Raw genomic sequence first — 14996 nt, forward strand, 5'->3', positions numbered from 1 at the left:
AAGGCCAAGTTCTCAGATCTCTCTGGCTCTAGCACCTTTTTATGCGGCATCGTGTGGGGACTAAATAATAGAAATGTATTGTTCATACTTCCGGAGGCTGGGAAGTTAGAAATCAGGGCATTGTAGTTTCTATGATGGGGGCCAGTTCCTCACAGATAGTACCTGTCTGCATCCTTATGGGGTGGAAATAAGTTCCGTCAAGCCCTTCAATAAGACCCCTAATCCTATGCAGGAGGGCAGAGAATTCCTCATCCAGTCCCCAAGCCTCATCTTTTAATGCCATCACCTTGAGGATTAGGCTTTAAGGAGGGGATACAGACATTCAGAACACAGCATCATGTAACAAAACAGCGGCACCCTTCTGTTCTGATTATTTTTTTAGGCTGAGTTTATTTCTTTTACTGTTGTGGCTGTTTGAAAGAAAATAGCTCCCCAAAGGGAGTGACACTAGGAGGTGTGGCCTTGTCTTGTTGGAGGAAGTGTGTCACTGTGGAGGCAGGCTTTGAGGTCTCATATATGTTCAAGCCATCCCCAGTGAGATAGTCTGCTTCCTGTTGCCTGCAAGATGTAGGACTCTCAGCTCCTTCTCCAGCACCATGCCTGCCTGCATGCCACCATGTCCCACCATGACGATAATGGACTAAACCTCTGAACTGTAAACCAGCCCCGATTAAATGTGTTTTCTTTATAAGAGTTGCTGTGGTCATGGTGTCTCTTCACAGCAATAGAAAGCCTCACTAAGACAACTGTCTCCACTGGAGCTGAGATCCATGAGAATAAGACCCTGAATGCTTTTCGATCTTTCTTCAGTACCAGAGTGTCGGATGCATGGCTGATAACTCCCTCCGCAAATGTGTTGAGCTGGGTGGCGACAGCCCAGCAATGTTCTAGGCTAAGCAGACAGGTCTCCACTAGCTGAGAGATGGCTTCTCACTCTTGTCTGGCTTTGAGGACATCTCCTCAGCATTACCCATCCCTCAAAGACTCTCTTTAAATATTTCCTCTCCACACTTTTTTTGTCCTCCAAACCTTAACTTCAATAAATGTTTAATGAATACAAAATAGGTTTGTATCCCTATTCTGTGTGCTGGCAATATTGCAATAAATGAAACAGGGTCCTGCCCCTTGCTGAACTCTTGATTTGCTTATGAAGAGCAGAAAATAAACTAATCAAGAAATATGTACAAGGGGCTAGAGAGGTGGCTCAGTGGTTAAAGGCGGCTCTTCCAGAGTTCCTGAGTTCAATTCCCAGCAACCACATGGCAGCTCACAACCATCTATAATGAGATCTGGTGCTCTATTCTGGAGTATGGGCATGCATGCAGATAGAGCATCCATATACATAAATAAATAAATCCTTTAAAAAAATAGGTACATGATGTGGGGTGTGTGTGTGTGCTATGGTAGAAAGGGCACTGTAAGAGAGGTAGTGGAGAAGAGAAATCTTGTTTTTTGTCTTGTGGATCTGCCTTCCTTTTGTTGTTAGTCCAGGGCTCTTTGTTCACAACAATAGATTTTTTTTTTCTTTTCGTTGACTTAGTGGAGAAAATATATGACAATGTGACGGATGAAAAGGCAAATAATATGCCATGTCGCCTCTGAGAGCGACTTTTCAGTAAACACTGTGAAGTGAGAGAACACAGCATGAACTGGTTTCCATAGCTCGGCCCCTGTATCAGGAAGCCAATCTTTACACGGCTTATCTCCAGAGCTTCCACTTCGTTCTGCTCCCGCAGGCCTTTCTACACCACATAAAAAGGCCAGGGAGAGCCTGGCTGTGACTTCCCTTGTGGGAGGGCACCAGCGAAGAACTCCAGGAAGGACAGTGTGTTCCGGGTTCATCATGGATTGGCTCCGGCTCTTCTTCCTCCATCCCGTCTTGCTTTATCAGGGGGCCGCTTTCCCCTTTGCACTGCTGTTTAATTATCTCTGCGGCATGGATTCCTTTTCCACCTGGGCCAGGTAGGCTGGATGACTAACGCTGCTTTTCCATCCAGAAGTACAGTAATAGGGTGGAAAGAAAGCGCAGTGTTCTGTACGTGAGGAGGCCACACATTAACTACTCTCAATGTGTACTTTCTGTATGTGTTGCGCTCAGGACCCCTGTCACCAATTATTGGCTGCTTGATAACGATTGTCTATAGATTAGCAGTGGCTCGCAACCTTCCTAATGCTGAGCCTCTTTAATACAATTCTGCGTGTTTTGGTGACCCCCAACTCTAAAGTTATTCAGTTGCTATTTCATAACCATAATTTTGCTACTGTTATGAATCATAATGTAAATATCTGATATGCAGGATATCTGATATTTGACCGTCAAGGGGGTTGTGATCCATGGGTTGAGAACCTCTGGATTAGAGTAAAACTTATTCAGAAATTAACTTCATGTTTGCATTGACTCAAAAATGGATAGATATTGGGATGATACTGGTAATCCAAAAATGTATACCTCTGTGCTGACCACAGATCCTGGATAGTCTTTAGCAGTCTTAGTTTTATAGGATTTTTCTTACCATGAATTTAAACTGTATGGAAAATATTGCTTGTGTGTTACATCTATAAAAAAAAGTCTGAGTTTTAAAATTTGCCTTTGGATGGTATTTTGTTTCTTTGTTTTTGAGAAATAAGTTAAAACAATTCTTGGTAGATTATACCTCAGTTTGGTCTAAAATTGGTGTCACTAAAGATCTGATTATATATTTTCTTTGTTAAGCTCAGTACTTTAGAAGCACGTTCTGTTTTGAAGAGGGCTTAGTGGAAGATCCTTCCGAAAAGTCAACACTCTATTGCATAAAGCAACAGACCTCCTAATTTTTCTTATTTAGGAAACTAAGATTTTTATTTAGGGGAGCTGTGCATGTGTGTGTCCATGTGTGTGGCGTTCAGGGTGGAACCCAGGGCTTTGCACGTGCTGAAAATGCACTCTACTGCTAAGCACCCCCCTTAGAGCTAGTGGATCCTCTTAAGTCAAATCTAGCTATACCTAATATTAGCAATTACTGGGTTTGACTAAATTAGGTGTGTTATCCTGTGTTCACGGCTGGTGGATGGCCCTTACTCTTGTTTCTGGGAGATGACTGTAGGGGAGCAGATGTTCTTTGGTTTTGTTTTGTGGTTGTTGTTTTGTGAGACAGGGCTTCCCTGTGCAGCCTTGGCTGTCCTGGAACTCACTCTGTAGACCAGGCTGGCCTCAAACTCAGAGATCTGCCGTCCTCTGTTTCCTGAGTGCTGGGATTAAAAGCGTGCATCACCACTACCCAGCTTTGGGAGGACAGTTACAAAGAAGCTTTCTGTATACAGAGACTCACAGGGCAGTAGAGAGAGGTGAACAGGAAAGTAAAGGTTAACCCCCACGCAGCTACTCTAGGGCTGAGATTGCTCTCTTGACCTGTTGAGGTTCTTTTGTTTATTTTTTAAATTTATTTTATGTGTGTGTGTCTGCATGTGTATATGTGCATTGTGTGTGAAAGAGCTGATGAAAGTCATGAGAAGGCATTAGATCCCCTGAAACTGGAGTTGCAGAGGGTTGTGATCCACCCAATATGGGTGCTTGAAATCAAACCCAGGTCCTCTACAAGAGCGTAAGTGCTCTTAACCACTGAGTCATTTCTCCAGCCCCAAGACTGTTGAGTCCTAATTTTCTCGATGAGTCTTTTTGTATGTGAATAAGCTTCCTGAGGTACCCTGTCCTTACCTGTAAAATGCAAAAAGAAGAAAAAAAAAACCGTCTGTCTCCTGTCCCTTGCAGCCACGGTCACTTCAGTGTTGGGAATGATGGAACCCAGAGCCTTGCACATGCTATCAAGGGCTCTACCAGAGTCACGTCCCTAACCCTCGAATTTTGTTTATTTGTTTGTTTCTGAGATAGGGTCTCACTGTATACCTCAGGCTGGCCTTGAACTCATGGCTGTATGGCCTCAGCCTCCTCAGTACTGCTCATTACTAGCAGAAGGCCTAGAAACGAAATCAAAAGCACTCAATAAATTATACAACTTACACTGTATACGCATGTAGCTTATTTGATGCTTATATGTGCACATGGGAGTCATCCTCATTCAAACCACCACACAGAGCAAGAAGGCTTAGGTCATAGTGTTAATTGGGGTGATGTGGGATGAGTCACCCCAAGCATAGGCTAAAAAAAAAAAAAAAAAAAAAAAAAAAAAAAAAAAAAAAGCCTAGTAATGGTCTGGTTTATGTAATAGAGTTTCTCACAGAGTCATCTGCTGGTACCCCAGGAAAGGAACTGTGGTTCATATGTGTCAGGCACTGGACCCACACCCCGTGATGACAGTGTCTCTGGGTGCTGAGTGGTAGAGAAGTACATGCAAGCTTTGTTCACCCACCCCGCTGTGCCTGGGCTAGCCCACATTACAGGTGTTCCAACGCCTTCCTCCAGCTTTATTAATGTGTCAAAATTGAAATAGAAACTTTTCATGTAATGCAGAAAGAAAAACCAAGTCCATATAAGATGGACTCTCCCAGACTTTACACATCTTCCTCCTGGAACAAGGGCTGGGGCACATACTGTGGCTAGAAGAACCAAGTCCATGTAATATGGATTCTCCCAGACTTTACACATCTTCCTCCTGGAGGCCCCTGAGCAAGGGCTGGGGCACACACTGTTGCTTCGATGTGGGCACCTTTACGTTGCTGAGGAAGACAACTGTGTTTTGTTTCCCTGGCTATCTGAAGACTGCTCACCATCACAGAAGACATGTTGACCTTGTCACTACTTCAGTGGCAATGAACTTTTACACTAGGAGGGCAGTGATACCAAGAAGGAAAACTGGCAAAAGCTGGCCAAACGGAAAAGCCATATCAGATGGCAGCTTCTTTTTCTCTCTGTCTTTTTGAAACAAGGCCTTACTATATAACCCAAGGCTAGTCTGGAACTTGCTATAAAGCCCAGGCTGGCCCTAGACTTGGTAATTCTCCTGCCTCAGTCTCTTGAGTGCTGGGATTCCAGGCATGGGACACCATGCCCAGCAAGTCATCTTTAATTCGAGGCAGATCTCATTTTGGCAGTAGCAAGATAACTGACGTAATTTATGGTTCCTTGGATTATGCAATGAGAAAGGAAGCCATGAACTGCATGAGCTGATGAAGAAAGACTGCCGGGCAGTGGCGAAAGGCAGGTGGGAAGAGAACGAAGAAAGGGAGAACAGGCCAGTCCTCTGCTGGAGAGAAGAAATGAAGATTCTGCCATGACTGTAGAGTTCTCGTAAACTATTAAACAACAACAACCAAGCAAACTATGAGCTCCTGAGAGCTAAAATCAGTAGTGAGGATGAAGGGCTGACATAAAGATTTGCTGCTTATGTGTTCAAATACTTGTCTGAGAGAGCCACTGTATCTCCTGATGGAGACTGACAGAGTCCAGCTCCAACCTGCTCCCACCTTTCGAAGGGTTCTTAGGTGGAGGAGAGAGGAATGAGGAAATATTAGGTAGAGAGATAGAAAGAGACAATAAGAAAGACAGAGACACAGGATAGCTTCTGGAGGGCCCTAGGTCAATACCCAGCCATCTGGAGCTTTATTCAAAAGAGCTTTTTATAATACGTCAAGGGGAGTGGCAAAAGACCTCCCCTTGCAAGATCAAAGCACACTGTACAGCCAAGTGTAGACCCTTCTAAACACCTGGTAACCACGCCTGTGGCCAAATCACCCTATTATGCAGCCCTGATGGGTAAAGTAAGCTCAGATTCTCTGACCTTGAATAAGGTCTCACCAGGAAGCCTCTGTGGGCCACCACAGTCTCCTCTCTCCAGCTCTCTGAAATATGCTGGGTGATGTACACCCTGTGAGGAGGAAAGGGTCTTGGCTTTGGGGGTGGGGGACTTGCTAGTTCTTTCACACCCCACACTTGTTCACATTGCTTCTCAGTTAGATCTTGAGAAGTCCCATTGTCAAACTGTCTGGGATTGTCTTAGTCACTGTTCTATTGCTGGGAAGAGACACCATGACTAAAGCAACTCTTATAAAAGGAAGCATTGAATTGGGGGCTTGATTACAGTTTCAGAGAGTTAGTCCATGATGGCAGGAAACATGGAGGCATGCAGGCAGGCATGGGGTTGAGAGCTTACATCCTGATCCACAGGCAGAGATAGGGAGAGAGGGAAGAAGGGAGGGAGGGATAAAGGAAGGGAGGGAGGGATAGAGGGAGGGAGGAAGAGGGAGAAGAGAGAGAGAGAGAGAGAGAGAGAGAGAGAGAGAGAGAGAGAGAGAGAGAATCTGGCATAGGCTTGAAACCTCAAAACACACTTCCCCCAATAAGTCCATACCTACTCCAACAAAGCCACACCTCCTAACCCTTCCCAAACAGTTCCACTAACTGTGAACCAAGCATTCAAACATGTGAGCCTATGGGGGCCATTCTCATTCAAATTACCACAGGCTCTTAGTGGTTATAGCCACTTGTATGATAGGCATGCAAGAGTCACCAGGGTCACCAAGAGAGGAAGCAGGATTTATCTCCAGAGGCAGTAGTTCACACGGGACCTGGACTCTCTTGCCTTCAGAACGGAAGAGTCACTGTGGCAACCACACAGCTTCTTTACATGTTGTGTCAAATTCCTTGGATGATGACGATGGAATCCACTGCCACACTGTCCTAAGTGTCACCTTGGTTGTCTCTTCTCTTTCAGGTACCTCTTTCTCCTGGCTGGAGGAGGTGTCCTGGCTGTGGCTGCCATGGGGCCCTATGCTTTGCTCATCTTCATCCCTACTCTCTGCACGGTGGCTCTGGTCTCCTCCCGCGGTCCACAGGAAGTCCACAGGCTGACCTTCTTCTTTCAGATGGGCTGGCAGACCCTGTGCCACCTGGGTCTTCACTACACCGAATACTACCTACAAGAGCCTCCACCTGTGAGGTAAAGGCCCCCGTCGGTTTGCTCGTACCGAGCTGACTCTAATCCTTGCACGTCTGTGGAGCACGCTCTTAAGCTATTTTAGTATCTCCCCGGGCTCAACCTCTTTTCCTAGAAAAGGAACCCAGAGCTGGCAATAGCTTTCTTGAAAGGCTTTGCGTGGTGTTGGAGACCATCAACGCAAATGCAGTTCTGTAACCACACAGAGTCGTTCCACGCCGCTGTCCACGCACTCGGTATCTGGTGTAGCTGTCATCGTGCTTGGCAGTGATGACAGTTTGCCCATCTCAGCCTTGGCAGTTTGGGCACAGCCAAATCACAGAGGGCCTGGCTGCCGCGGCCTGCTGTCTTTCTTTGGGCTCACACCCCTTCCATCCCCGAGAAGGCTAGCCACCCAATCTAGAGAGCCTCAGAGAACAAAAACCAAGAGCTAATTACAGACTAGAGACGTGCGTCAGGAGCCGGGGGGATTGGCAGGATTGGGAGAGTAAGTATCTCTGTCTGTGGTCCTGACACCGAGTGTTCCTGGCACGCCATGGCTGTCAGCTGGCAGAGGTCTGTGTCACTCAGGGCATCCAGGCTATGACAGCACCCGGCAGGTCACCGTCTGATTTGAACCTATTAGCTCACTGGATTCGCCACTCCCACTACATCTAGAGTCCTTTAAAAATGATGGGAAACCAGACATAGTGACACTGGCCTGTAACCCCAGCACAAGGAGGGAGAGGCAGGAGGATCAGGAGTTTAAGGTGATCCTCAGTTACATAGCAAATCCAAGACCAGCCTGGGATGCATAAGACCCTGTCTCAAAAACAACAAACAAATAAGACAATGTTCACCAAGACTTCAGACTTGCGGGCTTATAGAGATGGCTCAGCGGGTAAGAGGGCTTGCTGTGCAAAACGAGGACCTGAGTTCAAACCTCAAGAACTCGTGGAAAAAGCTAGGTGTGGTTGGGTGTGCACTTGTAACCCCAGCTCTGTGTGTATATTGGGGGAGGCGCGGTGACAGGAGAGTCACTGGGGCTCGATGACAGCCAGCCTCACTCCAGGTTCAGTGACAGACTCTGTATACCAAGGGAGTAAGGTAGACAGGGATAGAGCAGGACATCTATCCCTTATTTTCCCTTGGCCTCCACGTATGCATACAACACAGACACAGACACAGACATAGACACAGACACAGACACACACACACACACACACACACACACACACACACACACATAGATATAGACACCACACACACACATACACACACACAAGATATACACAGATACACACAGACACACAGATACATACACAGATACACACAGACATACACACTTTACACACACACAAGATATACACAGATACACACAGACACACACACACATAGATACACAGACACACACAGACATACACAGACACATACAGACACACACACTTTACACACACACAAGATATACACAGATACACACAGACACACACACAGACACATACACACAGACAGACACACACAGATAGATACAAATACACAGACACACATAGATATAGACACCCCCCCACACAGAGATATACACAGACACAGACATACACGTATACACACATATAAGACACACACACACAAGACATACACAGATACACACAGACACACAGACACATACATACACACAGACACACATACATACACACAGACACACACACAGACACACATATACACACACACACACACACACACACACACACACACACACACATGGGTGGGTTAGGTTCGGGGATAGACTGACTTAAGGCTTGCTTCTCTGGGAAGGATTAGATGGCAAGTGGGTGGGATTACTGTACAGAATATGATGAATCAGGACGCAGTAGGAAGCCAGGACCCGACAGAGGCCAGAAGGGCAAGTTGAACAGGCTCTGAGCGGATGGAGGAAGGCTGGGGCAGACGCGAATGACAGACAGCATGTGCTAGCCAGCCAGAGCTGCTGGAGCCAAGCCCATTGACTGAGTGATACACACAGCAGAACTGTATCTCTCCACAGCTCGGGGGCCGGAAGTGCAAGGATGGTGTGCAGGCACAGGGTCTGCATCTGAGCCTTCTCACCTCAGCTCATAGATGGCCACCTTCTCCTGGGTTGTCACGTGGTCATCGTGAGCGTGTGTCGATCACACACGTGTGACTGTGTGTGTCCGAATTCTCTAGTCACGTTGGATGAGCGTGATGAGTCTGCCCATATGATGTCACTTTAATCACCCCTTTAAAGACTGTCTCTAAGTACGCTCACACTGAGTCACCAGGGGTTGGAACTTCAGGATGTGAATCTGGGGGACACAGCCTGCTATAGTAGAAGAGGAGTTGGCATTTGGAGGGTACCCTGTGGTTGGTTGTTTTGCTCTTTTGGCTCTTTGTTCTTTGGGGGGGGGCGCCCCTGGAGTCCTCCTCCTTCTCTGGCTCCTTCTGCCTCTCCTCCCAGATTTCTCCTTCTATAGATCCTCTCTGCCTGCCAGCCCCACCTGTCTCTCTCTCCTGCCTCGCTATTGGCCGTTCAGCTCTTTATTAGACCATCAGGTGTGTTAGACAGACACAGCAACACAGCTTCATAGAGTTAAACAAATACAGCATAAACAAAAGTCACACAGCTTAAAATAATATTCTACCGCACGACCCTGATCTCAGGGTTAGTCAGGCAGGAGGATCTGATGTCCTCAAGTCAGGTGCCCAGATGGACACAGTCACGGCTGGGGACAGCTCTTGACTATGCGGTGTGTCATTGGCTGTCCTCAGCAGTCTCATCAGCAGGATCTCTGATGGTGTCCTGGTGAAAGTTCAGAGGCAGCTGCTCGTGAGCCACTGCTCACCCTGATGCATTTTCCAGCGCACATCCCCTGTCACCAGAACATTACAGCCAGGGCCTGGCTTAGATGTAAAAACTTCAACTTCCTGTAATCTTTTCTATGAATTCTTGCTTCTTTTGTATCCATGTCTCCGGTCTTAAATTTCTTTTTATTGATTTTTAAATTTTTTTTATATATGGAATGTTCTAGAACTTACTATATAGTACAGACAAGCCTCCAGCTTACCATCCTCCTGCCTCAGCCTCTTGAATGTGGTAATTACAGGTGTGCATCACCATACTGGCTCTGACCCTAATATTTACAAGCCATTCTTTTTTTGGGGAACATTTTAATTAATTAATTTAATTAATTAATTAATAAATAATGTATTTATTGTACATGACACAGCACTCCTGTGGAGATTAGAAGGTAAACTTTTTTCTTTTCTTCTTCTTTTTTTTTTTTTTTTGAGACAGGGTTTTTCTGTAGCCTTGGCTATCCTAGAACTCACTCTGTAGCCCAGGCTGGCCTCAAACTCACAGAGATCCGCCTGCTTCTGTCTCCTGAGTGCTGGGATTAAAGGCGTGTGTCACCACTACCTGGCTCAGAAGGCAACTTTTGGGAGCCAATTTTCTTTTTTTTTTTTTAGAATGTGGGACCTGGGGTTGAACTCAGGATATCAGCCTCAAGTGCCTTAATCCACTGAGCCATCTTTCCGGTCCTTTTAAAGCCATTCTAAAATAGTATAACAAGGAGGAGGAGAGATGGTTCAATGGTTAAGAGCACTGGCTGCTCTTGCAAAAGACCCAGGTTCAATTCCCAGCAGCCACATGGCAGCTCACAACCATCCAAAACTCCAGTTCCAGGGGATCTGATTTTCCCTTCTGGAATCCTCAGGTGTGTATGTAAGTATTACCCAGACTTGCATGCAGGTAACACACCCATACACATAAAAATAAAAATTTAAAATATATTGTATATATAATAGCCAGCCAGATATGGTAGCACAATGCTTTTTATAATTTATTTATTTTTATTTTATGTGCACTGATATTTTGCCTGCACATATATCTGTGTGAGGGTGGTGGATACTGGAGTTCACATAGTTGCAAGCTGCCATGTGGTGCTGGGAATTGAACCAGGGTCCTCTGGAAGAGCAATCAGTGCTCTTAACTGCTGAGCCATCTCTCCAGCCCCTGGAGCACAATGCTTTTAATCCCAGCATTCAGAAGGCAGTCAGGAGTAGCCCCGTGAGTTCCAGTTCAGCCAGGGCTACAAGTGAAATCCTGTCTCAAAAAAATTATCATCAATATTTTCCCACAGCATTAATTTTTTTCATTTCTATCCAGTGATTAGTGTTTTTGCCCTGGAATAATGTGTGGTTCTGAAAGAATCTAGGAGTCTGTGGGGCGTTTACTCATCAACCCCATAGTTCCCCAGAATTTTCTTGAGTGTGAGCAGCAGGAAATATTAGATAGAAGGATTTATTTTGTGGAGATAAACAGATAGAAAATAAAGGATAGCCTTGAGAGGGCCTGGAACCTTTTCCAACGGCTCTGTCTCTGCCCCAGGGTTTTTATAGAGCCGCCAAGGGGTGGAGCAAAAGACCTCCTCACCCAGCACAGCCAAGTGCAGACCATCTCAGACACCTACACTCAGGCCCGTGGTCTGATCATCCTCTATGCGGACCTGCTGAATGAAGCCACGAGGAACCTGAGAACGGGCTCCCACAGGAGTCCTTTGTGGAATATGGTTTGCTATGAGATCTGTGGGCAGGTCGGAACAGGAACGAGAGAATAAATCCAGCGTGGCTTCATGCATGTATTTATTTAAATCTCTTTCAGGTTCTACATCACTCTTTCTTCTCTCATGCTCTTGACCCAGAGAGTCACGTCGCTCTCACTGGACATTCGTGAGGGGAAAGTGGAGGGAGCGTTGGGCGGCATCAGGAATAGGAGTTCTTTGTCTGAGTGCCTCAGCGAGACTCTACCCTATTTCAGCTACTTGCTCTTTTTCCCTGCCCTCCTGGGAGGCCCCCTGTGTTCTTTTCAGAGATTTCAGGCTTGTGTTGAAAGGCCAAGCTCTTCGTATCCCAGTATCTCATTCTGGGCTCTGACCTGGAGGGGCGTGCAGATTGTGGGTCTGGAATGCCTCAAGGTGGTGCTGAGGAGGGCGGTGAGTGCAGGAGCCGGGCTGGATGAGTGTCAGCAGCTGGAGTGCATCTACGTCATGTGGTCCACAGCTGGGCTCTTCAAACTCACCTACTACTCCCACTGGATCCTGGACGACTCTCTCCTCCAGGCGGCGGGCTTTGGGTCTGAGGCTGGCCAGAGGTCTGGGGAGGAGGGATACATCCCCGACGTGGACATGTGGACCCTGGAAACCACCCACAGGATCTCCCTGTTCGCGAGGCAGTGGAACCGGAGCACGGCCCGGTGGCTCCGGCGGCTGGTCTTCCAGAACAGCCAGCGCTGGCCGGTGCTGCAGACTTTTGCCTTCTCCGCCTGGTGGCATGGGCTCCACCCCGGGCAGGTGTTTGGCTTCCTGTGCTGGTCTGTCATGGTGGAAGCCGATTACCGGATTCACACTTTTGCCAATGTATCGATCAGCTCCCGGCCCCTGCGGCTGCTCTATAGAGCCCTCACCTGGGCCCAGACCCAGCTCATCATTGCCTATGTTATGCTGGCGGTGGAGGGCCGGAGTCTTTCCTCTCTAGGCCGGCTGTGTTGTTCTTACAACAGTATCTTCCCCGGGGTGTACTGTGTTTTGCTTTTTCTATTAGCGAAGAGAAAACAGAAATGTAACTGAAAGTCCCCCGCGCCCCCAGCCCCATCCAGCCATGAAACCGACCTTAGGAAATGCCAGAGGATGCATTGATGATTAAAGAATTTCAATTTTTTTTTTTTTTTTTTTTTTTTTTTGAGCTGAGGATCGAACCCAGGGCCTTGTGCTTGCTAGGCAAGCGCTCTACCACTGAGCTAAATCCCCAACCCCGTATTTCAATTTTTTTCATGATAAAAGTTTTTAAGTATTGGATGGATAAACCTGATGCCTGGCCACAGAAATGTGCTGGCCTACTGTGGTAGTTTGAATAAGACTAGCCTCCATAGGTTCCTATTTAAATGTTTAGGGAGTGGCACTATTTGAAAGGATTTGGGGGTGTGGTCTTGTTTGAGGAAGTGTGTCCCTGGGAGTGGGCTTTGAGGGTTCAAAAGCCCAGGCTGGCCTAAACTCTGCTGTCTGCCTGTGGATCAGGATGTAGAAGTCTCAGCTCCTTCTCCAGCCCCACGTTGCCTGTATGACCATGCTCTCTGTCATGATGATAATGGACTGAACCTCTGAAACTGTAAGCCAGCCCCAATTAAATGTTTTCCTTTAGAAGAGTTGCCGTGGTCATGGTGTCTCTTCACAGCAATAGAACAGTGACTAAGACACCTACATTTAACAAGCTATTCTGTTGCTGCTGGGTTAAAACCAGAGAAGCACATGGACTTACTTTTCTAGACGTGGAAGAGACATTTAAGTGAAGCAGTATATAAAAACATAAGGCATGCTGGGCAGTGATGGCGCACGCCTTTAATCCCAGCACTTGGGAGGCAGAGGCAGAGGCAGAGGCAGGAGGATCTCTGTGAGTTCAAGGTCAGCCTGGTCTACAAATCGAGTTCCAGGACAGCCAGGACTACACAGAGAAACCCTGTCTGGGGGTGGGGTGGGGCGGACAAACCAAAACCAAAACAAAGAAAACACATAAATGGTATTTGGAGGGCATCATATTGAGTGTTTGCCCAGCATGTGTGAGGTCCTAGGTTCAATCTTCACCACTACATTAAAAAAACAAAAACAACTCCCACCAACACACACAAAAAACCAAAAACCTAGATAAAGCCTCCAAGTACTGTGAACCACATGAAGATGTTATGCACATGGAGATTCAAATGTCCAGGGTCCAGTGGGCCCTGTAGACTCTGGAATGTGGATTATAGTAATCTGGCATGAATTGACTTTTCATTGCTATATAATGAAATGTTAGAGACATGATAACTTAGGAAGAATAGGAGGTGTATTTAGATGTCAGGTTTAGAGGCTCAAAGTCTAAGACTGGTTGGTCCTATTGGTTCGGCTTCTGTTGAGGGCCTGATGGTGGATGCTGTCACCTCACAACGGAAGCCAGAGTAGAGACAACGGTTCCCATCTCAAACAGTAAACCAGAGAGCTCTCAGGACCAGGATTAGCTTTTCCTAACAACCCTCTTGGGAAACATACTAAGGAGTCACCTGAGAATTACCTTCAACTCTTTGGGGGACATGACCATCTCTTAAAGGTTTTGCTGTCTGTCAACACTGCCACCCTGGGGACCAGGCCTCTAATACATGTACCTCTAAGAAACACTCAACTCTAGTAATTCAGGCAAGGTGGCATAGGACTGGAATCCCAGTACTCAGGAATCCTCGGCAAGGAAAGCCCAAGTCTGAGGTGGGCAGGCTCCACATAGTGAGACTCTACCTCAACCAAACAAACACTCAAATCAGCCAGCAAACAAAGAGACTATCAGACACAAAGCAAAAATGACAATACTTAACCGTGTCATCACATTATTCTGTCCCATGAACTCATCCCTAGCCATAAGCTTGACACATTTAGTCTACGCGGCCATTCAAATTCTGAAAATATCTCTTACATCCTAAGAGACTGGAACGTTTGCTGGACCTCACGGCTGAGTTAATAACATACCTTGAGGTCATTGAAGACTTAAGTCAACTATCCTACTGTTTACTCAGACTGCTGCCTTCACCTGCCTTTAAGAGGACAATGTAACAACCGACCTTATTTGCCTTGGACTTCCCATGTAACCAGCTTTTACAACCTAAGCTAAACAGTAGTTGTAATCTTAAATTATAGACCTTTCCATGCCCTTGACCCAGATAATGCATGTGTATTATCTGCTGAAAGCAGCTGTCTTAGTTAGGGTTTCTGTTGCTGTGAAAGACACCATGACCACAGCAACTCACATAAAGGAAACATTTAATTGGGGCTGGTTTACAGGTTCAGAGGTCTAGTCCATTATCGTCATGGTGGAAAGCATGGTGGCACGCAGGCAGACATGGTGCTGGAGAAGGAGCTGAGAGTCCTACATCTGGATCTTCAGGCAGCAGGAAGAGAGAGTGACAGTGGGCCTAGCTTGAGCTTCTGAAATTTCAGAATCCACCCCTAGTGTCATATGTCCTTCAATAAGGCCACACCTACTCCAACACAGCCACACCTCCTAAGAGTGTCACTCCCTATGAGCCTATGGGGAACATTTTTATTCAAACCA

General features: G+C 46.5%; 1 protein-coding gene across 1 annotated transcript; it reads left to right on the plus strand.

The window, feature by feature from the left end:
• The first annotated feature begins 1843 nt into the window (after positions 1-1843).
• Mboat4 (membrane bound O-acyltransferase domain containing 4) lies at positions 1844-12490 on the plus strand. The gene is made up of 3 exons (XM_059244215.1): positions 1844-1962; positions 6648-6872; positions 11527-12490. Exons 1-3 carry the CDS (start codon positions 1844-1846, stop codon positions 12488-12490), a joined length of 1308 nt encoding a protein of 435 aa, XP_059100198.1.
• The last annotated feature ends 2506 nt before the right edge of the window (positions 12491-14996 follow it).

This window comes from Peromyscus eremicus, chromosome 17 (assembly GCF_949786415.1).
Source record: "Peromyscus eremicus chromosome 17, PerEre_H2_v1, whole genome shotgun sequence".
NCBI classification, from domain to species: domain Eukaryota; kingdom Metazoa; phylum Chordata; class Mammalia; order Rodentia; family Cricetidae; genus Peromyscus; species Peromyscus eremicus.

Coding starts and splice junctions, on each gene's coding strand:
- Mboat4 (XM_059244215.1), top strand. CDS start 1,844: ATGGATTGGCTCCGGCTCTTCTTCCTCCATCCCGTCTTGCTTTATCAG. Junction 1,963..6,647: donor TCCTTTTCCACCTGGGCCAG/GTAGGCTGGATG, acceptor CTTCTCTTTCAG/GTACCTCTTTCTCCTGGCTG. Junction 6,873..11,526: donor CAAGAGCCTCCACCTGTGAG/GTAAAGGCCCCC, acceptor AATCTCTTTCAG/GTTCTACATCACTCTTTCTT.